A 27409-nucleotide genomic window follows, 5' to 3' on the forward strand; every position below is an offset into this window, starting at 1 on the left:
TGTACGAACAAGCACCTGTTGATCCGCCTGCATATGCTTGGGCAGGAAGGACAAGCAGGGAGATATACAATTGACTATGTAATATTTAAAGGGTAATACTGACACTTTGATTATTAAAACAAAGGTCCCCAAGGGAAAATGCAATTTTCTAATCCTCCACAACTACATCCATCACTGCTACCACCCACCCATTCACCCACCCACCAGCACTTTTAATATGACTTTTATTGCATTTCTGAATTTGCATTTAACCACTCTAAAACTGCTATGTCACTCAAAGTTTGTGGCACTTTCATTATGGGGGGAGCCTGTTTTGATTTCGATACTGTACTTGAAATAGGTGAGGAGCTCAGAGTCAGTTTGTCTTCATAAATCACATCATGATTATTTTATAATTGCAGTTCATTATTACAGCTCTGTCCTTGTCTTCACTACAATTTATTAATTTCCATCCGTCTTTATGGCAGAGTCATGAAGCTTTCACCTGACTAGCAGTGGCAATGCACTATGCCGGTAGTTGCAGTTCATAGGGTGTGTGTGTAAGGAACTGTACAGCAGGATCGGTAATTAGCTGTTGTAATAACATTTAAATAACATTTTAAAAAGCATGCATATTGTGGAAAGCAGGGCTGCAAACAGTTAGCATGGCAACAACAAACTAAAGAGACCAAAATTACTTACTTACCGTGATGATAAGCAGGACACCTTTCAGGAGGGTCAGCACAGATGTGATTGGCTGAATTACAACCTGTGCAAGGAGAATTCCAAGTGACAGGGTCCACGTGAACACGGGAATGATGTAGATGTGACTGAGGAAGGAAAACACAAACACAGGAAAAACAAACAAACAAACAAACAAACAAACAAGCAAACAAACAAGGCCAGTTAAGTCATACTCTATTGGCAAAAATGACAGTTATCACCTGAACCAAATGAGGGGAGAAAACAGCACTATAGTTTACACACCTAATGGAGATGACTGATGGCACAAACATGAGGCAATTCTGTCCCCCAAGAATGCCGTCCTGTAAAGCAGTTCTCACAGTCATGTACAGAAGGCCGACAGGCAAACGTCCCCACGTGCAGGTGCCTTGTGTAATGGTAATAGTCTTGGCGAGCCTGACTCTTCAAATAAGAGCGGCTTCTGATCCCCAAACAACATAATGGAACAAATTTCACTGGAGTTTCCTTTTTGCAGGAATGGTCCCACAATATGCACAGAAGTGCGGTGTGCCTGGGACATACAAACCGCAAAAGCTACAGGAGTGCAGGCTCGCTGGAGAAATATAAAAGTCAAAGAGGTGAATGAGGATACACAACCCATCCATCCGTTTAATAAACTCCGTTTCAGCTGCTTAAATCCGCAATTCACCATGAACTGCTATCGGTCAAGATAATTTTGTTATCCTATAATGGATTGGGATGGATGTGTGAATACTTTTGGGGGATGAAATAAGCTATTGATTGGTGCTCCAGGGGGATCGCTGTGAAATCTTTTCTCTCATCTCCCGCGTCTTTAACTTGACCTGTTCTCGGAGCACGTGTCCGTCTTTAACGTGCTCTAAATGATACATTCAGGCAAATGCGTGAACTTATTGCACAGAGCACAATGAACCATGTTCACATACGCATCTACCGGAATGTAACTACAGATATTACCTTATGGGAAGTGCAATTACAGAGGTATACCACAGGGACACAGACGTCGGGAGGTTCATATTGAGTTTACGCTCGACAACTTTCAGAAGGGAGAAAGGTGAGGATTGGCAGAGCCACACTACCTCCCTTCCTTCACTATTTTCCAACAGATATTCACCACACTGCACTGCATTAAAAGTAATACTCCTCTCCCATTAACTAACAAGCTTGTTTGTGTCTATTAGAAATCTTTACTGCAATAATCAAATCACAACAATAATCAGGAATCGAGGAAATGTAATGAAAATTGGAGAAAAACATTTATCAAAGCAATGCACTGGATGTGAACAGGATGCAACTGTGAAATTACAGCAATATCACAGACCCAAGATATAATTCTTTTTTATTCTATTCTATTTTCTTGTTTCACACATGAATGGGCAGTTCCTAGGCCAATAGAGGTTAAGGAAGCGGCCACGTAATCAGAAGGTTGCCGGTTTGAATCCCGATCCGCCCAGGTGCCACTGAGCAAAGTACTGTCCCCACACTGCTCCCCGGGCACCTTTCATGCTCACCAAGGGTGATGGTTAAATGCAGAGGACACGTTTCGTTTTGTCACCATGTGCTGTGCTGCATTTTTTTACTTCACTACAATTACTTCACCTTCACTTATACATCGAGAAAACACAAAGAGAGATTTCATAAAAAATTGCAAAAGCTAGATTTAATATGATGTGTAAATATGTATGCAATTTAGTAAGTCCCCATTAGGACACCAAAACAAGCTCTGACCTTTTAAGGTGGTATTTGTCACCAAGATGCAATATGTTAACAGCACATCCTATAAGTGGTCAGGTGGTTCCCACTATCGATCAGACTTGTTTTTACAGTACATCCCACAGATGCTGGAAATGATGCTCTCACCCAGTCATCTAGTCTTCAAAAACTGGCCAAAGTCTCCCAAAGTCCTTGAAAAAGTGACTGTTCACTTGCTGCTAAATAACTTTGCTGCTATTCATGTCACTTGTCAGTAGTTTTAATGTTGTGGCTGGTGAAAATACACTGAAAAATCTTTGTCGTGCAAATCAATTTAATTACAAAAATAAAAGTATGCATTTTCCAGGCATAAAGGCTTCATTTGCTTATTTTTCAACTATGTCAATTATTATAGACAGTGCTTTACAGCAAATGCAGTTTAGAGCATAATAATAAAAAGTAAATATAAAATGTCAGTCTCTCAAGATCCCCTTGCAAATTACAAATCTCTCGACACGCTCTAAATGCTAGCTAGTTTACTATTTTGTTTGCTCCTGACAGCTTGTCTTGCGTGGCTCCCCGTGTTTATCCACCACATCAGAATTCCGCTCTCTCAAAACATCCATAAATAAGTACCTCCTATCTCCCAACTCTGCATGAATACTTAATGTTTTGAGTTCTGACACAAATCAATTCCACCCTGTGATATTTTATATTCCCAGCTCGCAGCGCTCTTTCACAGGTCAAATCTATTTTCATAAAGCTGTCACCTCCCTGACCCTCAATATTCCGAACAATTGCCAGCAGAGTGGAAACCCAGTTGATCAATAGAACACATCTGAATTTTCTCACATCTTTTCATAACTTCATTAGAACAGTTACTTCCGCAGCAGTGACTCCTGTGACCCTCGGCGGGAACACCGGTAAGGTGGGACGTGGTGAAGATGCTGGACGGATGGGGGTGGAGGGGGTGGGTGCTGGTGTGAAATGACAGCATAGCGGCCAGATGGAAGAAGCGACGGCCCACATTTGTCTGTGACGTCCCAATTCCCTAGTGATCGAGATCCAGCCTCACCGAACTGACATCACAAGGAGGAGGACATGCTTCCAGAATTTTTTTATTTCTTTTTTTTTTTACTGTCATCAAAGAATGACATGAAAGCAGTTTCTGTTACTCTATTAGAGGGATGGAAGCCATTCTTCCAAGAGATGTTCCCTTATTTGATGTTTTGAGGATGGTGGTAGGGACACTGACTACCAAAATCTCCCACAGTGCCTGTGTTGATGTGGTGACTGCCGGTCATATCATCTGATGTTCAGACTCATCAGGCATCGAGTGACAGCCGTGTCCTCCAGATGGGGCATCATTGCAATCCCTTTGTACTGTTATAAGGTGACATAATCAATTCAGGTTTCTGTTCTAACACTACATCATTTAGCCTTGCTTTAGGAGCCCACATAGCACTCCTGGATCATTTTCAGAAGATCATAAATGCTTGACACAATTTTTTAATCGTAACTCAGTCATAAGACCGTTGTAAAACCTGAGCACTCGTCTGGGGTTAACAGTCTATTAGACAGTCTATGAGAACTTCCCAGCGCTGAACCTAGGGCTGGAATTTGTATATGCTCTGAAGAAAAATAAATTATAAAAATAAATGGCTGGCATGGAATTTATCAGCACTGTGTCCCCAAACTCCCCTCTACAACATGGTGCTGCAGCAGAGCAAATGAAAATTAGGGAACTTTATGCAATAATCAAGCCTGAGGTAGTTACAATAATATTGCCTGATAAATAAACGCTTTAATTAATCATTGCGATGGAATTTTAAAGTGTTTTCCCCCCGTTTTTGCATCCAGCAGCCGAATTGATCCTCTCCGCCTGATAGTGTTTAATTTGCCTCAAGAGTGTGTTTTCTATACAGAAACTGGGAGCATTTTAATTAAAGTGAAAAAAGTGCGGCGTTATTACATGTAACTGAGAAATGAAGGAACATGGTGAGAATTAGTAAACTGCTGAGAGAAACTCGTGGTGAACTGTAGCAAAAACACCGGGACAGAGACATGCGTTCTCCGATCCCATCGGCTGTGGCGTCAACAGCTCGGATTTTTCCATATTTATTCACGTTGACCATTTCTACTTTTTTTACTTTTATATAGGTCTTAGTGGTCCCCAAATACTGTATCTGAAGTCTCTTTTTGAAATTCAGCCATGGCGCAGAATTACAGCCACTTTAAGCCAGTCCCACAATCAGATTTCTCCAGGACACATTTTACATTTACAGCATTTATCAGATGCCCTTATCCAGAGTGACTTACAATCAGTAGTTACAGGGACAGTCTCCCCCCCGGAGCAACTTAGGGTTAAGTGTCTTGCTCAGGGACACCATGGTAGTAAGTGGGATTTGAACCTGGGTCTTCTGGTTCATAGGCGAGTGTGTTGTGAAAAAATTACGTTGTGACCATTTCCAGTTTGGAGCAAACAGTATGTCGTGTCTGTGTTTTAAAAAAAAAAAAATTAAATTAAATTAACCCACTGGTTCTTCAGTCTCACGTGACAACTAAAAAAATTATTTGTGCTCATTCATATATAACCAATCACCAAGCAAATGCAAAGCTTTGCGCATTTTTGAAGCCATGATGGTCGGTGGAGTTACTTTTTTGTAAGAAATTCTCTTGGTGGACAAAACAGTAAAGGGAGGTAATCTTTCTCTTATGATGACACAAGGGGAAACATTCCAGATCCATCCGTCTGAGCTGCCGCTCTTCGAACGGTAAAGCACAAAGGCCGAAGCACTCTTTACACCTATCACCATTTCTAGCCAATGCTGGACCATAGACAGGCTAGGGGAACTTGTATTAATGTTAAATAATCTCACACCTTTAATAAACAAGTTGATTCTGGGGGGAAAAAAAGACATGGAACCATCAAAATGAAGATATATGACTTACTGAATGACAGCCTCAAATCAACATAGTAGAAATCGGCACAGGTTGCAATTAGAGCGGTCCCCTAATTGAATTACGAGGCCGTATGCTGCGCTTGGAGAGGATACCAGAGTCAGCTTATTCAATTTTCCTGTTTACTTCTCAGGCTTGGGCAGAATACTGATGTTTTCTGGGGTGTGTAAATCTATTCTATTTAGTCTTTGTTGGAACGATGGCAAAACAGATGTTTTGTTAAAGTGGCATCAATTGCAGTATATAAGGCTCACTGACCTCCATGTGACTCCTGACTTCGAGAAGTGCAGGTCACAAAGAAAAGACAAGAAAATTACATTAAACTGATGCAAAATTCAATGCTAGCTATGTCTCGTCAAAAAGCATTGGATGATACATTTTTTGTTGTTTGATCGAAAAAAAAAAAAACAGGCACTTCTCATACCCTGCGGGCAAGATATAATGAGTAATTTCCAGTTGAAATTTAGTTACCAGGAAACATGACATGCTGCATTACATTCAGACGACTTATTACTTCAAAACAAGCAAATTGCTCAAATGGCAACTTCCCAAATCATGACCAATGGAAATGGTACAACACAGGGCAGAGCCACTTACAGATTCACAAGATGTATGTATGGGTTTACAAAATTAGGTAAGTAAGGAATGTGATTTCTAAACACCGATTAACACAGGTTAACCCTTAAATAAGTCATATGAGGTATGAAATAAAGGCTGGTGATTTGATTAAAATGTCTTGATGTGTGGCTTTATGCTAATATCAAACAGTGGGGAAAACATGCATCTGTACTTCTTTTGTACATCAATTATATGCCAAATTGATGATGGGGGCCATAAGCAATTAGCACACAAGTTCATATTAAATGTATACAAAACATGAGAGCCAAAACAAAAATGTACATACTTGGATGGGGTAAGAACAACAAATTATAGACAAACAAATAGCCAGGAATATAGGTTAATTAATAAGATCATTATATACAGTGTGTGGAAAATTTTGGCCAACTCAACTTTGCAGAATTGTTTTTCAGCCACATTGGAGGATTTTCCAGCACAAATCACAGCTCACAACTTAATAGGATTCAGGTCAGTACTTTGAATAGGCCACTCCAAGTTTTCTTCAGCCAGTCAAAACTGGACTTGCTGGCGTGTTTTGGATCATTGTTCTGCTGCAGTTAAGAAAGTGGCCCCGTAATCAGAAGGTTACCGGTTCGAATCCCAATCTGCTGAGGGGTCTTGGAGCAAAGCACTGTCACCACACACTGCTCCTCGGGTGCCTGTCATGGCTGCCCACTGCTCAAGGGTGATGGGTTAAAAGCAGAGGACACATTTTGTTGTGTGTGCTGTGCTGCAGTGTATCACAATGACAATCACTTCACGTTATTTTTGTTTCAGCTTGAGCTCACGAATAGATGGCCGGAAATTCTCCTTCAGGATTTTTTGGTAGACAGCAAAATTCATGAGCATCATGATCCGAGTTTGGACCGGACTTTCATGTTTGTCCTGTGGTATTATGTTTCCTGATTGTGTTCATCTGTTTATGATTTTATAAAGTTGCCCTGTTCGTGTCTGTTCACCGTCGGGTCCTTGTTTGGTGATGTTTCACTTGTCCTGTCCACCATGTATTAAACGTTGTGCGTATGCGTCCTTCTTCCTCGCCATGTCCAGCCATTGTGACAATGAGTTAAATAGCTAGATTAGATTATGGTCTTGTTTGACCGAACCACTTATGGTTTCTTCCAGTGTGGCTTTAGCCAGTGTTGTCCATCAGCCTACTGAACTAATTTTCATGCATCACTGTCATTTTCAGTGGGCCTGCCAGTTAAGGATTGTGCCAAACACTGAGCACTGAGACTAAAAGAGTTTTGGCCTCATCAGAATCAAATTGTAGAGTCTCTCATACGCCTCAGGGGCGAACTCCAGCTGACGCGTGATAAGTTCTTCTCTAAAAAGGATCACTCTTCTATTAAAGCCAAGTGTGTGTGCCATTATTGTCTCATGCAGTTTTTCCCGCTACTGACCAGGAGAAGTCCTTTACAGTTCGACCAGTCATAAAAGAATATTCATGGAGAAAAACATTTACATTATTATTGGTCTGGCACTAAGGTGTCATGGTCACAGGCACAAAACTGAAATTCACACAAAATTTCATCTTACCTGACATTGAAAAGTGCTGCATAGGCCTCACTGCCTGCCAGGACATAGCTGATCCCAATGGAAACACTGTTTTTAATTTAGACAAACAAAAGCATATGTCACTTATAAACAGACACATTATCAGTGTAATCAGTACCACAATACAGTAAACCTTAAAACACACCAAGTATCTGCCTTCCAGCTAAAAATAAAGCCACTGAAGACTTCAGCAAGATGATATGCATCTCGCAAACAATTTGTCTTTCTCCCCCATCTGACAAATTAAAAGAACTATGAAATTGCAGGGAAGATGGGGCAGACAGACACACGGCCTCAAAACATCATGAGCATCCTAGAATATGAGTGGCAAAAAAAAAAAAAAAAAAATCTAATTTAGTGATCCTGAGTCGCTGTTGAAAACCTGACAGGCTTGAAGGTGGTATGGTTACTAAAAAAAAAAAAAAAGTACAATCAATGGCTTGTTAATGGTTAAAAATGTCTGAGTCTAGTGTTCAGAGGATCACTCAGTGGGACCTGCACAGATAGCAGAGGGCAGTGAAGTTGTATCTGTCTGCTGTAGCTTGTACTCAGAGGGGGAACGGAGGTCTGTGCCATGGTCCTGATTGATTGCTAGGCCCCTTGAACACAATGAAGGGAGCATCGATTGGCGATGTGTTAGTGAAGCCTGTCTAAATGCTGATAACGAGGTTGGTTCCGTCGGCAGCGTGGAGGACGCAGCACACTTTTCACTCGGTCTACTCTGACGCACCTCGCTGCATGCAGCTACCCAAATCACACTTTATTCTTGCTTTTGATTAGTTTTGAGTTTCAAGGTGCTTTTGGATGTCTAAGGAGTTTAAATATAAAGACAGTTTTGGATAACCTTGATCACAGTGAATAAAATAAATAAATAAATAAATAAAAATAACTTGGTATGCAAACACCAAGTTATAAATAATGACACAAACCAAATGAAGTCAGCAGACTAATGTTCCATTTGGCATTTGTGCAGAATGTATTAGAGTCACTCGACTATTATTTGTCTAAAATAGAGGAGTGGAAGAAGATGGAAAGGAAAGGAGCCAAAAAAAAAAAAAAAAAACATTGGCCACAACAGCAGTGACATTTAACACATAAATAACATTCAACTTCCTGGCAGGCTAGAGGGCAAGGGGCCGATTAAAAACCTACTTAGTACAAAGATATTCCAAGGTCATGTCCTAACTCTACAGCAGACAATGGTGCAGAGGCACAGATAATGCACTCAATCTCCGTGCCTTCATTAACCTTTGCATAAAAAAAAAAAAAAAAAAAGTGTCACCCTGTGCTGGGAGTATCGTGCTACGCCCTCTGGAGGTGGGCTACAGTGACATTTCAGGAACAAGTCAGATCTCTATGGGCAGTTAACGGTGACGTTCACCTTCTTCACCGCTGTGAGACAACAGGAACGGACTATTTAATCAACGAACCTATAAAACAACGGGAAGCACTGCAGGACTTAACATGATGTTCTGGTTGAAGGTCAGAACAAGAAAAGCTCTTGGCTCTTAAAGCAAAGCACAGAGGACCATCAATCTTTGCTTTAGAAACACAATTGCAATCAAAGGTTTAATTAGTCTCAGATCAGAAAAACAGGGAAACTAAATATATAGTGATTGTTGTCCTATGTAATAAAAAATTTCTACTTTTCAACAAATACAACAGTAATTGTATCCACAGCTGTTGTCCTCAAACAAATAATGTATGTGCAATGTGTGCTGTACATTACTAAATAGTACATTACTATTAAAGATACGGTGGTCTCTTTTTATGCTGCATATAATGCATGGATCTCACGTGGCCAAAGACACGCAACCTATGGTAGATTTGATGGTGGAGTGACAAGGACATGGCACAATGGGGCGGTTCATTTGTGTGTAGTTGATGACTGACTGTCATCATGACTATGCTGTGTCACCTCACTTTGGTTAAAGAGGAAATCATGGATAACAGTTTGAGGGATGCTACAAAATCAAATCAATTTATTTGAATGTGCTCCCCCAACGACTGTGTCATATGTGTTATATGTTGACAATAATTATTTATTGGTTTGTCTAATTTTCTATTTTTCCCAATATTCCTCAATATTTTGAATTAGAAAAAATCTTTAGAAAGGCTGGTAATAACTGTGAGGGTAATACAAAGTGAGCCCAGAATGTGGAGGGAAATTCTGAAGTCCATAATCTACTCAGGCTAACATGAGCAGGTTGTGACCCCATCTCACTTACTGTTATTATATCAGCAAATGAAAAATCTATTCAAAATCAATAAGAACACTATGAACACTGAACAAGATACCGAGTATAAACTGGATACTCTAGGCTGACCATAAGACATCTCTGTACCCATCAAGTCAACACTGAATTCATTAGCTGAATCCCCCTGAGTGTCTCTCATTAAATAGTAAAAGGAAAGTTGACATTAAATGACATTAAATTACAACACATGGACCTCATTAAGAGCAAACCTGGTTATACTGGAATACACTGCATTCGATAAATCACATAAAAGGTTTCTTTACCAGCCTGCTAAACACATAAGACATAAACAGTATACTACCTTCCCAAGACAGCATGTTTATATGAATACAGTATACAACAAACCACCAGTATGATATTTATCAATAGCTTGTAATAAGGTTCAGTGCTGAAATACTGCTTAGACTGCAGGAAAAAACAAAACATGACATAATCAGAGGGATGGAAAGTATATCTATGTTTATATGGGAATAATACAATAATAGTAGCATAGCACGTAAGACATTCACCTGTAAACACTGACTATAAGTTAAATACCATAAATTTAAATGTCTGGGACAACTGAGCAAATGAAATCTTCATAGCACACACAATCACACAAACACACATGCTGTAAATACTGCCAATTCTCATTGGCAATCAGGAAAGTATGGTGAAATACCCGCCTTTACGATGACTCAATAGATGAAAATGTTTATGAGCTTGAGCCTGGAAAAGCACATTTGCTGAACACTGATTGACCTTGAGGATTAGCTTTGATCCTCTCCAAGTCATGCATTAGAAATAAATGTTCCAGAAATGTAAATTCAACATATTTATTTGTAATTTACATTTCTGAGCAAGTTACATAAATTATTAAATAAAAAAATTAGGAAATGAGGGTAGGAACTGTATTAAGTTGTGTTATATTTTCTGCTTATCACCACTAAGTGTAGAATTTATAACTAAACAGTCAGACCATGACATATGCTGCCAATGATTTTAATACAACAACCTGGTGGCTTCAGAAAGGCAAACTTAAACTTGCTTTAAAGCAGAGCTTAGATACAATGTTTCTGTCATCTGCACCATTAATTAATGTTGGATTGATATTCTATACGTCAATAAATGTTTAATCGCCAAAAAAAGGTGATAATATGAAATGCCTTCTGGTCATTAAGTAATTAATCAAATTGTTAATTGCAGTGACAGCTGTCATAGATGGAGACCAAATATGCTATTTAAATGTCCATGCAATTCATATTTTGTGCTGTACATCCAGAAGAAAGACTGTGAACACAACCTGCTGCCACCCGTGAAGGACAAAAATGTTTAGTTAATGAATAGTGGAAAATAATAATTTTTTTAAAAAGGATTTTCTTGGCACCATATAAATTAATTTTAGGTTTCAATAATCCCCAGCCAGCAGAGTCCAGGAGGGACTGACAATATGAAAGACAGCTTTGTCTGAAGCTGTGATCTCATTTTTGACCTTCACACTAATCACAGCACTCAGGTGAAGAAGATGGCACACAGACCATTACTGAGAAAATTGTGCAGGCTGGTGATAAATCATGACAGATGACAGGGATCCTACATATTTTTACATTTTCAACGTTGAATCTATTCCACAAAACATTTCTAGACTTGAATCTGGGAGCAATTGATTGCAGTAACGTTCTGGCTCATTTATAACAACTTGTCTATATTATGAAAAAACATACATAGTACAAACACTGGCAGTGCATCCATATTCCCTCCTTTTCTTTTAATAAAATGTCTTGTAATTTAATTAATTAAATAGGAAAATTTGGCTTTCAATGCCCTCCCAATGGAATGTATTTCCAACATGCCAGTACCCTTGCTTGTTCTTTTAAGGAATTAGATTGCTAAATAATGCAAAAAAAGGACAGTCAGGACATCCCCGGGAGGCAGACTTACAACTGAAAAAGAAGAATAACATTGAAGGCACGGCTCATGTTCTTGCCCAGGAAAAGGACACCAAGGACATGCAGATTGGGCTCCAGCTTCTCCTTCAGGTCTATTGCTGTATTGTCCCTGTGCAACAGACCCATGTCTAGAAGACAGAAAACACGCTTTTAACACAACACGTTGCAAAGACAACCCCATTTCTCCCCTCCCCATCACCAGAATCCTCTTCCCAGTGACAGGGACATTTCAGACAATAACTGGCGCAGATAAATGGCTGGAGGAGTGATACAGCTCAGTCAGTGCCTGATGCGGGTAATGGATGAAGGCTGCCATCCTTCACCAGCGTGGAGGTCCACGACACATCACTCTCCATCGTGCGCCGCAGCCACAAGCATGCACCGCCACTCACCACACCGTCGTATGACTTTTATGTGGTAAATAATGAATTGTACGAGCAAGTAGGACGAGAGAGGGTGGGCCTAGCGATGGAAACGGCATAGGGGCACAAGTTGTGTAGAGCAGGGCGGAGGTACAAAAGTGATCAGGATAATTTGCCTACAGTTTTGTATACACCTCTGCAAAATCCTAACAGCTCTGAGACTCACATACATTGTATGCAATGCAGCACAGGGCCAGATCTCAAACTGTGCTACTTATCACATATTAAGTGCACGGCTCCTTTCCTTGAGAATGTTTACTTCAGTGCAGCTCCTCCTCCTCAGATATCGCTGCGGGCCTAAACACTGACTTCAAGAAGGAAAAAAATTGCATCACATGTATTTGAGGAAGTGCAAAGACAGGCAAGTAGACAGAAAAGGCAAAGGGGAAAAAGTAAAGTGGAGAAACTAAGTATCTGCTTTTTTAAAGACATCTTAACATCAATCTGTGTAAAATTGTGTTCAGTTCCACAATCACAAAAAAAAAATCGATAGATAGATAGATAGATAGATAGATAGATAGATAGATAGATAGATAGATAGATAGATAGATAGATAGATAAATAAATGTCAGGCAGAAATATGGACAGAATCACTAAAAGAGATATTGCACATGTTATAAAATCTTCCATCAGGTTTTTAAGACATTAACATTTTTTATTCATTGTTTTAGCATGATGAAGAAAAGGTAGCGGCTTTGCTGGCATCTTGAATGAATTGTTAAGGTGCACATATCCAAAAGTGTGCATCAGCACTTCGCTTCTACCCGCTGAGAGAAACGGAGAACATACAGAGAACAGCTTAATCCCTAACGGCGTCCAAGTTTGTACCTTCCATTAAAATGACAAATAACTTTCCAAATCAGTTGTGTCACTTAGCCACCAATCTTCGTAATGATACTTTGGCACAGAAATCAGATTGCATATTGCTCAGAGTTAAGACTACTGTACCTTCAGTGTAAGAATGACAGGGGAATATGCTGCTGAATGAAAAAAGAAAATGTCATTAATTTCTGAGAAGGACCCATCTGCTCTGCAAAGGGACAGCCAAGCAATTAGGATGGAGAGATGCTACATCTCCACACCTGTCACAGCTTTCTCACTTTGAGGATGGGACTGGGAGGGAGAGAGAGAGAGTGTTTAGAGGGGGGAGCATAGTAAACATCACTTAATGAGCATTGAACATTGAGGCAAAGTAGGTGGAATAACGAGCCTCTCGGCTGTTGCCAGTGTGGTCAGAGGTCCATTTTCCCATTAAATACCAATTAGAAAGCAGCCGCCCCAGCAGCATGGCTCCAGACACATCACAACGCAGGCTGCGGCCTAAGTGGTTCTTCATGCCACATAAAAAAAAACACCTTCCCTGCAAAGGTCAGGTATAGTCCAATAATACATTTGCAGGACTGGGATTAAGGAGAGTGGGAGCAGAAGGGGCTACTGCTGGACAAGATAAGTATCTTTTTTCACTGTAAGAGTTGTAAGAAAAAAAATTGCCATTTCTGGCAAGGACATGACAGATTTGTTGCAAAAAATGTGGACAAAAAACTTTGCTGAGGGGTTCAATAGGTGAATGTTTAACAAGACTGGCTGAAAGCTGTTGTCTCAAATTTCCTTCACCTAATAAATACTCTCAAGACAGGCTAGATGAAGAGCAAGAAGAAGAATATTTTTTTGGTATTTTTGTACTGCGTTGTGTAGGATAGACTGAAATAATCATTTTCACAATACAATCTTCGCATATAGCAACAAACGTTCAGTAAAAGTTAAAGGCATATACATTTATTCATACATAGGATTCTTTTAACTTGTGCAGATATGTAAGAAATAATCAATTTTACATTAATCAAGCTAATTACTGAGATGCCATACATTATAAAATTACTACAATCTAACATTGTTGCCAAATTCACATAACCCATAACATAAATAAAAAGAGGCAGACAAAAACTGTCATTGAACTTATTGAATCATTATTTCGTATTCTGGTGTTTTTAATTATGTATAATATATATGCACGAGTCATGTTTAATGCCCATTGTAAATACACTTGTTTCAGAACAATATTTGGTGAAAACTGAGCATGGGACAATTCACTCTGTGTCCAATACACAGTGCATAATCCATTACAAAAAAGTTATTGTTGAAAAAAGTTTAATATAACTGTTCCTGATGAATAGGCACACACCTGTTACAGCACATTGCTTTGCAGCAGTGGTGGCCTAGTGAGTAAGGAATCGGAATGTTCGAGTTGCCAAGGTGCCACTGAGCAAAGCACCGTCCCCACACACTGATACCCCGGCGCCTTTTATGGCTGCCCACTGCTCACCAAGGGTGATGGGTTAAATGCAAAGGACACTTTTCGTTGTGTCACCGTGTGCTGTGCGTGTTGTGCTTCACAATGACACAATTGCTTTGCTTTGCTTGTCCATGATACATGATACACTGGCCAATCAGATGTCCAACTGTTTAAACTTATTGTTCAAATGAGTTCCATTCCACTTTTCTGAAGTGCCCAGGTATTACCTGGCCTGGCCTGTTTTTCACCCACTGATAGCAACATTAAGAGAACACATGCACTGATGCTAGTTACAGACAAAGCATTATAATTGGCCAATAGGAAGTTCTACAAAGAGAGATACTGGTCATTCCAACTTGTCAATCTCTGATGGGATTTTTTTTGTTGTCAAGACACCAGAAGAGAATATAATAAGGTTTTTATATATACATATATTTATGTTTAGATATCATCTGTCAACTGTTTCATCCAAGTCTCTACATTTCTTTCTGTTAGAAATGCATTCCAACTATGTAAATCTGCACATTACATTTTTGCTCAGGCTCCTTACATTTACAATGTAAAATACATATATAAAATACAAAATAATATATAAAATACATATATAAAATAACTAGCAATCAGGACTGGAAGACATATCAACTGGCATAAGAAGCAGAAGACGATGAATAAGAAAAATGCAGAATCACAATTTGTAATCTATGCTTTCTATGCCTTCTTGCTTGGCCCTTGGTTATCCAGAAAAACAGTGCACTTAGTCCTTTAGTAAAATCTGGGAACAAGCCATGAAATATTGTGAAACATTGCATAAAAGGACAAGGACGCACTCTGCTTCATATGATAAAGTTATCTTTGGTAAACATTTAAGGCAACTTTCCATATAAATCCGAGCATTTCTGAGATGAGCACAACAACACATTCATTCTGAGAAGGAAAATATTTTGATGCTGTATGTCCAATTTTTCCATGATGAATGGGATCGCTGTATCTTGCTTATTGGAACCCACATTTTAGGCGACAATACATAACAGATAGCAGCTGCACATTTTATGCTTAGAGAAATCCATCTTTTTAATAGCCTTCTTATCAAAACCCAACAAGCGAGCCAGGACACCCCGACCGTGAACACCTAATTGAATCATAGAATATCTGCCCATTGCAAAAAGCTATCTGATGACACCGTCAACCTGGCATATAAATTGGGAGTATCATAGCTCCAAAAATAATGGTCTGCACACCCAAGTGACAGTAATAAACCAATTCTTTAGCATTAACATTTTATTTTAAACTACATTAACTGCAATAGGTGATCAATTTCAAGCCATTTATGGGCATAATAGACTGGCTGGCATGAAAGGCACCTTGATCACATGATATATTCCGAAACCGCAGGGAAGAGGCTCAGCTGGAGAGTTTTGTATTTTGTATATATTTAATTCGTCCAGAAATCTGTTGCAGATACACATATTAGAAAATTCAGCTATGAAACCCTGTCATTCACTGATTCACAAGGATGTACCTATGATGTCCTTTATGGATTGCTGACTCCTTCACACTGTATATTAGCAATTTTGATAAATATGCTGCATATCATGCTATTTTGTTTTGAACAGATAATTTGCAAATACAGGTGTATAAAAACGTCCCGCACTGCGGAATGATGCGTAAAGTGCATTAAACTGCTCACTGGCTCTTAAATACATCAGAGGTACTGGGTCACACTTCTCTCTCTGATCCAAGGTGGCTGTAAATAGGCCAGTATCACTGCAGTGTGAGTGAAGTTGAAAAACGCATTAAAGGCTTTCTGGCACTGGAGACCACAAATATACTCCAAAAATATAGACTTCATCCAATTATCCGAAAGTGTCTGACCTTCACAAACCACCCATAAAGCTGAATTAATCAATGTTTTAATGCACACCTTCAGGCCAGTTAGAATACATGATTGCCTCAGTTCAACTGGCAGGAACAGACACAATAATGAGCTCAACAATAGATGGAACCTATGTTTTCTAGGGTGTTGGTGAGTGTGTGTACGTTTCGTTTCTCAGCACCTCTGCTTCGCTTCACAGAATCCAATTTTATTTGAAACTTCACAACAGCGCAATGCAAATATGGCTCCACATTGTACTCAACCAATTAATTAGTCTACTCTGACTATCCCTCTCCTGACTCACAGTATGAGGTGGATGAGCAAAAATAATTTTTACCTAAGTGAAGGCTGAACTGGTCAGTAAATAATGGAACGTGGAAGAGAGGAAAAGAGAAAGGATGAAACAGGAAATGACTGATAACATCTGACAGTCGGATATTTGATGTCTGACGAGATTGGTAGATGAAAGGTATGACAGTTTAGAAGGTGACGGTGTAAGTTTGAAAGAAGACAAAGCTAAATGGATGATTGAGAGGTGAGCTGAAAGAACAAATGTGTTAACATTTGATATTGTGAAAGCTGAACAGCAAGGAAGTTTGAAGTCAAAGGTTGTAATAACTAATAAATGAATGGACATCTATAAAATGGAGGTATGAACTAGAATGATAAGAGATTATCTAAATTGTGTTGAGTGCAATGACATCACGGAAGGATGTATGGATCAAATGATGACTGAAGGCATAACAGACTGAAATGCAGTGACAAGACAATGCAAAAGTCATTTGAGAAGTTAAGAAAATCTGTTTGCTTTTAGAGAAAAAACGGTAAAGTCCCTGCTGGAACAAACAGAACCTCAGAAGCCTAAAAACTCTTATTTATTATGATGTAACTACACATTAATGCTGTAATGTGTTAGGATAAGTTATTCAACTGGATAAACTATTTCAGGCACAGTAGTTCTTATGCCATATCTAAAAATGCATATAAATTGCATTTAAAAAGAGGCCAGACAAATCAAATTTTGAAGGGAAAAACAAATCTAGGGCCCTTTATGAAACACCAATTCAATTTTCCTGAGTGATTTGGCTTGTGAATGTCCATAAGATTTTCATAAACTAGGCTTCCCGAATATACACTTTTTGCTTTGACAGGGCAGCCCCTTTCTTTCCCAGTGCTTCATTCATCTTCATTACCTGATTATTCCCTCCATCTCTTGTCAAAAGTAATTAATGCATCTCCTTCGTGGGCCCAGCCGACCCTGATTAGTTAGCGCTGATGCTGGTGGAATTCAGTGTGGCTTCTGTGTTTCAGTCCCTGCTGTTAATGCTCCCTGCGGATCTTTTAACAGAAAAACAATACAGACGCCATCTGTTTATGAGTCAGAAATCCAACTGCTTCACGTGGCACACTATCTTCTCACTAACTAATGAAACAGCAGGGAAAACAGCAAGTGTGCAGACAAATAAGACACAAATATAAATATGTTTTCCATCAATTAAGGTTGTAGTTATGGTTGGCAGTACATGCAAGACAGGCCTCTAATTAAAGGCCATACTCTGATAATAAATGAATCAGCAAATGCTGGGTGAAGCAATAATCACTCTACAAGCCACTCTATGAAAGAATATGCCTTCATGCAGATCATCGCATGACTTCTGTTATCATCTCAAATGTTTTCAACAACATAATGTATAAGCCAATTTCAGTGACATCATTAACAATTCTAGGACAATTCTAACAATCCTCTCATTGGATATAAGCGTCTGCCAAGTAAAGTAAAGTAAATTCTAAACTAGTCTACAAGACCTGCCAAAAACTAGTTTGGAACTAACCAATCATACCTGGAGCTTTCAGTATTGTTGTTCTAGTGCATAAAGGCAAAGCTTTTGTTAACTGTAATATTCTTATTACCAATATCTGTCTTGGTCGGTTTGTTTTGGTTTCTGATGGCATTTTATGACCTTTAAAACATTTAAAGACCTTCTTCTTTTGTTGCATGTGGATCCTTGCCTCAGGTTTGTGGGTTCTGATGTCCTTGCACTAAAGCGTTAAGTGTTAGAACTTAAAACCTTGGTGGAAACTCGGCTCCACGAAATCTCCGAAACCTGTGTTCTATCTCCCATTTTGGACAGAGCTCTTTACTCGGTCTGACTCTTCCCACATATGTTCTTGAACTTTAATCCTTGAGTCATATATTATTTTCCCCCCTTTGTAATGTTGTATTACAGTGCTTACAGCTAGTACTGCTAGTATCTTCAATTTCAGAAATGTGAGATATATATATGCTGTTCCTTGAATTAAAATGTGTATATATTATTGTGGAAGCGATAAATTGATGATTAAACCATTTCTCATTTTAAAATGCGACAAAGTTTAAAAGAAGTGACACAATGAGTACAATTGCCACACTAAGACATGATATTCAGAAAAGATATTTAAAGTGCTTCTTTTTGTTCCGTAGGTGATGGATTTGAACTCTCTAAAATCGAACCGGCAGCCTTTTTGATTACGGGGCTAGGCCACCACTGCCCCTCTAGCTTTTTCTGAATGAAACAAAAACATACCTGCCTCTTCAGCTTCTTCCCCTTCCTCCTCTTCCTCGGCAGCAAGAAATGTTTCCTCTGTACCAACATCATGCAGTAAAATCCTCTCAGTTTCTGCAGTCTGCCGAAACAATGTAGTTTTGTAAATTTTCTGCAGTTTTCAGAATGTGTAAAAAAATATTAGATTTTTGCACATATACTGAACCTTTAATTTGTTCATTTGGGCAACTCGGCATCGCTGCAGCAAGTCAACAAACAAATATATAAGCAGGGCCTGTGAAAAAAACAGGGCTTGTTACTATCCCTGTAAGAACCCCTTTTACAACCATTTATCAGCCGAGATTGGCCATAACCATCTATGTTTTTCCACCTCATATGTGGTTAATGCAATTATCAGATTTTTGTGTTTTTTGGAACAACTCACATATGCAAATATATTTCAGAATTAAATATAAAACCATATTACAAAATTGCAGATTTACCTGAATGAAAAACCCTAAGATGAAGGAAACCAAAAATGGAGCCAGTCCTGCTTGGGCAATTGTAACAGGAAGCCCTGCAATGGAAAAAATGCTTTTGGATGTCAGAGAATATAAATTAAAAAAATTATCTCAAAGCCATAAATTCAATATAGTTTCAGCACAAACGTCCATCCACAATGAAATTTTACGTTTTGTGCAAAATGCAAAAAGCTAAGCTAAAATTAACCGATGGTGGTAATTCTATTTTTATGGAAAGATAAAAGCAGGAAAGTAGTTCAGCAGAGATTATGAGGGGTGGGAAATGTCTTCTGAAGAACCACTAAACTGTATTGAAAACAGAACAGTTAAATTCAATGCACCATGTAATTGCAAATTTCCTTAAATATATGTCTCCAACTACACAGGCCATAAAGCACATACAGAGAAAATCACCTGCAAGAACGAACCTGGTCTTCCTAAAAGCATTTCTCTTCAGAAATTGTCTTTACTTGTTTTGTCTAATGTTAATGTACCCGAAGATGACATTTTTATGAGTCAGGATATAAATCCAGTTTTACACAGAACAGGAGGCAGGGGGGTCTGTTTTTCAGATGTCGCAGATCTGTCATCGGTGCAGTTATGAGTTTTAATACAGATTCCTGTCTGGAAAGGTATTACTACCACTGTAATGTATGCAAGGCGTGATCTAACATAAAATTAATAGACTGTCATGTGAAAAATAAGTACATTGCAGTTATGGATCTCCACATTTCTGATTCTTGATGCTTCTTGGTGCAGGTTAATAGGTTTTAGTGAGTCTGTTTTTCCACTCCCTGGGTATGAGAACTCTCAAAGCAGCTATTGTTACAACTATTGTTGCCAACCCTTTAGTTAGAAAATTACTGTAGAACATTTGAAACAAAAAAAAGAGAAGACGAAAAAAAATTAACACATAAATAATGTACTTGATCAAACTGAGCCCACCTAAAATTCCAGTCCCCAGTATAGTGGCAATGGACAGAAAATCTGCAGGAAGAAAAAGAAATATTTCATTGTTCATATGTGTTTAGATAGTTATTAGAGTAGACTCTGTGGAATTCATTAGTTGCTCTGTGTTACACTGCAAACAGAACAATCATTTCCATTTATGATCACCTGACAAGAGTGATAAGACAGAGATGAATGTGAGTCAATTAACCTTCAAGTTGGTCAGAGCCTGACAATGTACTGTAACGATTTCGCATGGTGATTTGGTGGCTTTGAAGCACGAAAAAAGAATATAGAGCTGGTTCACAACCCATTTGCGATTGACAAATTGTAAAGATCACATTCACAAGATGCACTGAATTATGGGATCTGTGGTTTGTGTTATCAGCCAGGCCATATTAATAGATCTATATTAAGTGATCTAGCGGGATGTGGCCTGTCGGATGCGAGTATCACACCCCTGCCTAAACTATGAAATGAATTCAAATGGGGAAAATAACATGACTGAACAACAACAAAAAACATAATAAAATTAAGAACCAAGTCGAATTAAATACACTTGATTTATGACATTTTAAGAAAAAATTCCCACTCAGCTTCTGAAGCTTGTTCATTTGGATATTTCAAATTAAGCCCACACTGTGAGACAAGAAGATTGATTACAATGTGAGCTGAAGTTGCAAAGTAACCATAATGGAGGTTTAATGACATTGGTATCACTCACACTGGCAATCTTCCAAACCTCAAGTGTCATTTTAACAAAGCCCTTTAATTGAGATGCAGACAACTTCTGCTTTGGATTACAGTTTTCCAAAACGAATTTCCTTAACATCGTGATTAATGAATCCTCTACACCATTTCTATACATGGCATTCACATTACGTATGCACATCAAAAAAAGTAATTATGTTAGAGTTTCTGCATCCATACACAGCAAAGTCAGGCATTGCTGTGATACACTTTTAGCCTTCGATATAGTCTTTAAATGAAATTATAATAAAAAAAATAAAATTAAAAATCAGAAAATTGTTGTCAATCCATTTAGTATTTTCCCCTTCCTTACAGAACCATTAATTCTACTACATTTAGTTCATTTATAAGAAGAGGCCAATTTAAGAATTAAGAATGCTCAACCTCAAAGGCATCATCAACTTAAAGCTTAAAAAACTATGAGCAGAACCTTAAATATTAGTTCTAAAGAACACCATGCAATACACACACACACACACACCTGTTAGTTTTCATTCAAATCTATTGATGAGCAGCTCTGTATTGATCTGCATCAAGCATGCATATCAAGTTTCGAATGTACTATTTGAATATGTGGTTAGTCAAGGAGTCTTGCCAATTGACAATCCATGTTATGGGAGTTTGGGGGATGGGAAAGTGGTCCATTGAGCTTGATGGGATTCAAAGTCAACTTTATTCTCAACTCACTATACACAAGTAAACAGAGGGACGAGATTGCGAGGCGTTGCTGGGTGCATTATTCTTCTGAAAGAGGCCACTTGCCTCAGAAGACACTTGCCTGGTGCGTGATCACCTACAACGTTTAGCTTGATGTTTGGGAAGATTTTCTAACAGAAGCATAATTTTTTCAAATTTTTACATAATTGATCAGATGTCCTTATCCAGAGCGACTTACAGTCAGTTCCAGGGACAGTCCCCCTGGGTTAAGTGTCTTGCTCAGGGACACAATGGTAGTAAGTGGGGTTTGAACCTGTGACATTCCACAAGTGCGGATGAAGATGCTCTCACTCGCCCTTCGATGACAAAACGTTGACCTAATATCTCCCACTGCCTCATGCCACTATAATAAAAAAAACAGCATTTCCCAGCATGGCAGTAATGTTATGGCTGACGACTGTCTGTCAGGGATAGAAAAAAAAAGCTCCACGTTTAAAACGAGTGGTCATGTTTTGCACGGGATTCAATGGACACTGTGGCACATCCCGCAGTCAAGGCGACGCTGAACACCGACACACTGTTCACTCTCAAACAATGAATCGACTTAGCATTAATGGAGCATATATATATATATAAAAATGCATATATCCCACCCACTGGATGGGGTTGCGTATATACGCATGACTGAGGAGAATTGATAACTGACCACGGCCACGCTGCTTTACGTCAGGTGGGGGGCAGGGGCTTGGGGAGGTGGGGGGGTGAGTAATAACCGGTCTATGAGAAGGCAAACTCGTGACATAATTCCGCAGCAGGGACGTGACGTTCTGTCGCTAACCGCCGCTGTTCCTCGGACGGCATACTCACAGCACTGCAGGTAAATAAGCCTCAGCTTCCAGGGCGCGTCCTGCTTGTGCCGGGCCACCTGGCACGACACGGTCGTCGTGTGTTTGTCAGAAGTCTCGCAGACTTCTTCTGCCGGCGTCGCCATCATTGTTCTCGCCTCCCGTGTTTTATACGAGGTGCGCCTGGAGGGAGTTCGAGTGCGCATGCGCAGGACGCGGCGCGTCGGACGGGAAACGCCGCGGGGCGCTTGCATCACGACAGTCGCGTTATTTATTTCATGACAAAGCGAACTTTTTTTCTGTTTATATTCAAATAAACCTTTAATACATTCATTTTTTAAAAATTTTCTGTGTAAGACCATTTGAATTGGTCACTTTCAGATATTTTTGCCTCTTGTCAAGTCTGTTAAATTGTTCTGAAATATTAGAAACGTCTAAGAACTTATAACTGGAAAGAAATGCTAAATCTGATCAGAGAAGCATAAAGAAGAGAAGATTTATGTTATGTTTTTTATATATATATATATATATATATATATATATATATATATATATATATATATATATATATAGTCAAAATAGGTTTTAAAAGGATGATGAAAGGAAACCCAAACATGCTATATCCCAAGTGCTCCAATTATGCTAACTTGAAGTGTAATTTGTGGAACTGATGGAAGCAGATTGAAGAAGCTCTTCAGAAATTAACAGCAGGCAGGTTTTTTTTTTTGCACCCTAGCACTAGCCTAAATTTTACAAAATTTCAATTTCAAAGAACTGTATTGTTCCTGAGGGGCAATTTAGAAGGCACAGCGGAGCATGTATAACACTTGTTACAATAGACACAACATATGACACACAATAAAATGTTTCTTGTATTGCACTATGAAAAATGATACATAACTGTACATAACGGGAGCAGTAAGGTGCATGTGGGGAAATGGTTGTTTTGGGGGATGTCCAGAGTTCAATAGAAGGACAACTTTAGGAACAAAGGTGACCTTTCTCCTTTGTGTCCTGCAGCCGGGCATCGGAGCCGGCGTCTGGAGGGGAGACACTCAAAGGCAAAGTTCAGAGGTTGTGAGGGGTCTCTAATGATCTTGAGTGCCAGCCTGCATGTCTGCTTGTCACAGATGAGTGATAAGGATCTCACAGGTGGTCCAATAATCTTGGAGCACATGCTGACAGTGCTCTGTAACCGAGTTCTGATCTGCATACTGGTGGAATGGAACCAGAAGATGATGGAGAATGAAATGACACTCTCCATAAAAGAGTAGTAAAAGGTCCGTAAAATGTCTTTTCTGACTCCAAAGGACTTGAACTTCCTAAGGAGGTATTGTCGCTGATGACACTTTCTGAGGATCTCCTCTGTTTTTTTTTTTTGAGGAGAACTTCAGTATGTGGTGAAAGATGGTGCCCAGGTATTTATACTCCCGGTCTAGCTCTATTGCTTTCCCTGTGCTGCAGCCTGGTCCCTCTGTTTGTTGGTGAAGGTCACCACCATCTCTTTGGTTTTGCTGACGTTCTGTTCCAGACATGAAGTGTGACACCAGTCCACAAACCCCTGCAGAACAGGACCATGGTTGTGAGAGGGGCCTGACAGCAGGGACAGGAGAACTGTGTCATCAGCGTACTTCACCATGTCACAGTTGGGCTGTCAGGCCCTGCAGTCGTCTGTGAAAAAGATGAAGAGCCGGGGAGACAGCATGCAGCCTTGGGGTGATCCGGTCGAGGTGTAACGGAGGTCGGAGAGAGTGTTGTTAACCAGAACTCTCTGTGGTCTGCTGGTCAGAAAGTCCAATATCCACAGGATTGTCTGGTTGTCCAGATGGAAGTTGGAGGAAAGTTTGTTAGCCAGGATGTGGGGTTGCAGAGTGTTGGAAGCTGAGGAGACGTCAGCAAACAGGAGTCTTACTAAGGAGATGGGCTGCTCCAGATGCTTGTGATGAAAGATTTTGCATCATCAACACCTCTGTCTGAGCAATATGCAAATTAATTGAAGTGGGTCCATCTGAAAGTTGGTGGTTCTGATTATGTGTTTTTTTACGACCCTCTCCACGGCTTTCATCACAAGAGAGGTAAGAGCCACGGGCCGAAGGTCATTCAGGGCAACAAGGTCTGATATATGCCGCCTAGTTTCTGAGCATCGCACATTGAGCATTCATAAAAACATTTCCTACAAAAAACTGGTGAATGTTTCATTACAAGCGGTTATTTCTAAAATAACTTTACACAGTGTGCATTTTAACATCAATTAGCAAAAGTGGGCCACCTCTGTCTATTGAAACCAGGCTGCATATCGCCAATGAATATATTAAAGTCTGTGCAATATTCCATTAATACGGCCGGAGAAAATGTTTCACATTTGCAGCAAGAACACATGGCCACGGTATAGATAGTGTTCTGTCCAAAATCCTTAAAGATAATTTTCAGTGTTAAAAATAATAAATAAGTGTCTGCTGGCCGCTAATAGTAACCAGTAATGATAATTGAAAGTGTTCCTACATTCATTTTCATGGTCTCTTTTTGTTGAGTACAGTCAACGGACAATACAATGACTCACACTTAACTCATTTGACAGGTAGTTTTTTTATGTTATGCCAGAATTTGTACAAAATACAAACAATTGATTGCATCACCCTTCAGTAACAAAAAAACTCAGACATGTGCATATCATGACAAACTACTTCATGACCGAAATATGGTTTAGTGCAATGCAGGTCTTTGCACTCTGATTCTTTTTTTAATGCAGGTATGTACTGTGCAGAAAACAACATATAGATATATTAACATTGCTTATAAATACTGTACAAAACACAAAGTAAGGATAGCTAACCTTCTTTACTAAAAACCACAAACACAACATTAAGAACAATGATGTATATGAACCCATGTCCGAAATTACACACATAACAATTACACACACCTTCTCACACACTTAACATAAATACAACAATATTTTATACCATATTTATACCATACCCACTCATTCCTTCATTTACCTGGCATCTTCCTCAGACCGTGAATTTCGTATTTTCAGTACTTCATCACTTTTAGAAAAAACTTTTTTCATCATTAAAAGGCAGATAAATAATGTAAAGCTTGGTCAAAAGCCAGTTCCCTGATTTTAGCATTCCAATTTGTCCCCAGGTATGGTCAAATAAAACTCATCTACAAATGCAGTTTAAAGTCTCCACCCATTAGCTCATATACAGAATGCGTCAGGCCTGCAAAATCTAGAACAACTTTGGTGGTATTAAATTTATGTTACTAAATCAAAATATTCAGTGGTCAATGTAAATGAGAAAAAAGAAATATTAGAAATGATTTGCTTATGAAAATAAGGTATTTTATCCTGACATCTTCATTTTCTTATGAAGCTGAACAAAGCACCAATGCATAATTATTAGGTCAGTACTAGTTCAAAACCTTCAAATCCGTTATGAGATCAATCATTAAACCTGCCATTGATCATGAAAATAGTGGGATTAGACCATTAAGGCAAGAAAGCTCAGACAGAATGGATTTTTCTGTCACTTTACTCCTGACTGAACAATGATCAATGCAATAAGACAACAACGCTTCACTTTTTTCACAGTTTAAGTAAGTGAGTCATAAAACCAGCAACTTTAATTAGCTGGTTAAAAAAAACGTCTGCACTTCACATTCGAGTGGAACTATGTTAAAACGCAGTCCTCCATTATTTACTACAACAGAATTATTCTCTCCTAATGCATTTACAGTATGCATCAACAACTGATTAGTGTTTATCAGATAATTGTGCTGCTGGAAATTTTAGCTCTTACTAACACCAAAAGGTAAAGGATTGAGTTAATGGTCACTTATTGTACTGTAGTACATGCTTCAACATGAATGGCAATTATGAGCTCTGATGCATTTTCTGATGCAAAGCTATTTGACCGAATTGCATTTTTTTCTTTTCTTTCTCCTGTTGTTTAAAATGGCGAAAATTCATGGCAAACACTCAATCCTCTAATGATTTTGACTAATAAAGTTAGATTGAGTACAGAGAGTCTCGGAGGGAAAGTCCTGCAATATAAAGTCATGAACCACAGATGGTGGCAAGGCACACTTACAATATGCAACTGGGCTGCTTGGCACTTGCACCGAATGCTGCCCCTGGCTTTAGAAATCAGAAGCCGTTGCAACTGCGTAAGTTTTCTACAAGCAGCAGATCTGGGTATATGTTGTCTTCTGAATTATGCATGTTTGTGAGCCATGCTGATGAAACATTAGCCTCTCTCTTTGAAGTCAAACAGAGTTTTATGACTGAAAGCTGGTTGTGGCCAGTGCGTTCTGAAAGGTTGGCTAATGTTTATGTGCCTCCTCAGCTGCTCAGCTGCAGAATGTTCTACCCTTTAGGTTATATAGTTTGGCTTCTTGGCATCACAGTCATTAATCTTAAAGGCGAGGCATTCTGACCAATAAAAAGAGCCAAGCCGTTTTACAGACAGAGTAAGGGGCAAGGACAAGATTTACTTTGTCCTAAAAATGGGACATTATCTCAGCCCTTGGTGGACGGAAAAGTCAAGGCAGTCAGTGCATGTGAGAATGTTCTCACCACAAAAACAGTGACTGGTAGTGCCCTTTTGCAAACAAAGTCAGCGGCCTCTTCAAAAATGTTCCATCTGTCAGGGAGAGTCTTCAAGGTTATTCTCAAAGAGTTTAAGTCCTTGCTGGATGAGTCTTTGGGCTGATTTGATGGTGCTGGATATAAGCGACAAGGTCTGATTCACTGCATTTTGCTTCTGCACATTCAGTATGGAGAACTGTGAGGTATGCTGGCTCAGTCGATACAAAATATTCCTAGGTGAGAGGAGAAAAGCAAAAAATAAGTCACATCA

The 27409-nt window shown here is 39.2% G+C and overlaps 2 protein-coding genes across 2 annotated transcripts in view; both read right to left on the reverse strand.

Annotated features, from left to right (window-relative positions):
* LOC114801611 (uncharacterized) overlaps positions 1-22718 on the reverse strand; it is a 59991-nt gene extending 37273 nt beyond the window's left edge. Inside the window, exons 1-8 of the mRNA XM_028999691.1 lie at positions 22570-22718; positions 20293-20334; positions 19330-19403; positions 19053-19121; positions 18869-18968; positions 11709-11844; positions 7513-7578; positions 686-809 (exon numbers count right to left, since the gene is read on the reverse strand). Of these exons, the coding sequence (XP_028855524.1) occupies positions 686-809; positions 7513-7578; positions 11709-11844; positions 18869-18968; positions 19053-19121; positions 19330-19403; positions 20293-20334; positions 22570-22696 (738 nt within the window). The 5' untranslated portion in view covers positions 22697-22718. The remainder of the gene's footprint in view (positions 1-685; positions 810-7512; positions 7579-11708; positions 11845-18868; positions 18969-19052; positions 19122-19329; positions 19404-20292; positions 20335-22569) is intronic.
* A 2468-nt stretch (positions 22719-25186) lies between these two features.
* The window catches only part of naaladl2 (N-acetylated alpha-linked acidic dipeptidase like 2), a 175033-nt gene continuing 172810 nt past the window's right edge, over positions 25187-27409 (reverse strand). The window contains exon 14 of the mRNA XM_028999689.1: positions 25187-27371. Within this exon, the coding sequence (XP_028855522.1) occupies positions 27197-27371 (175 nt within the window). The 3' untranslated portion in view covers positions 25187-27196. The remainder of the gene's footprint in view (positions 27372-27409) is intronic.

This window comes from Denticeps clupeoides, chromosome 13, assembly GCF_900700375.1.
Source record: "Denticeps clupeoides chromosome 13, fDenClu1.1, whole genome shotgun sequence".
Classification (NCBI taxonomy): domain Eukaryota; kingdom Metazoa; phylum Chordata; class Actinopteri; order Clupeiformes; family Denticipitidae; genus Denticeps; species Denticeps clupeoides.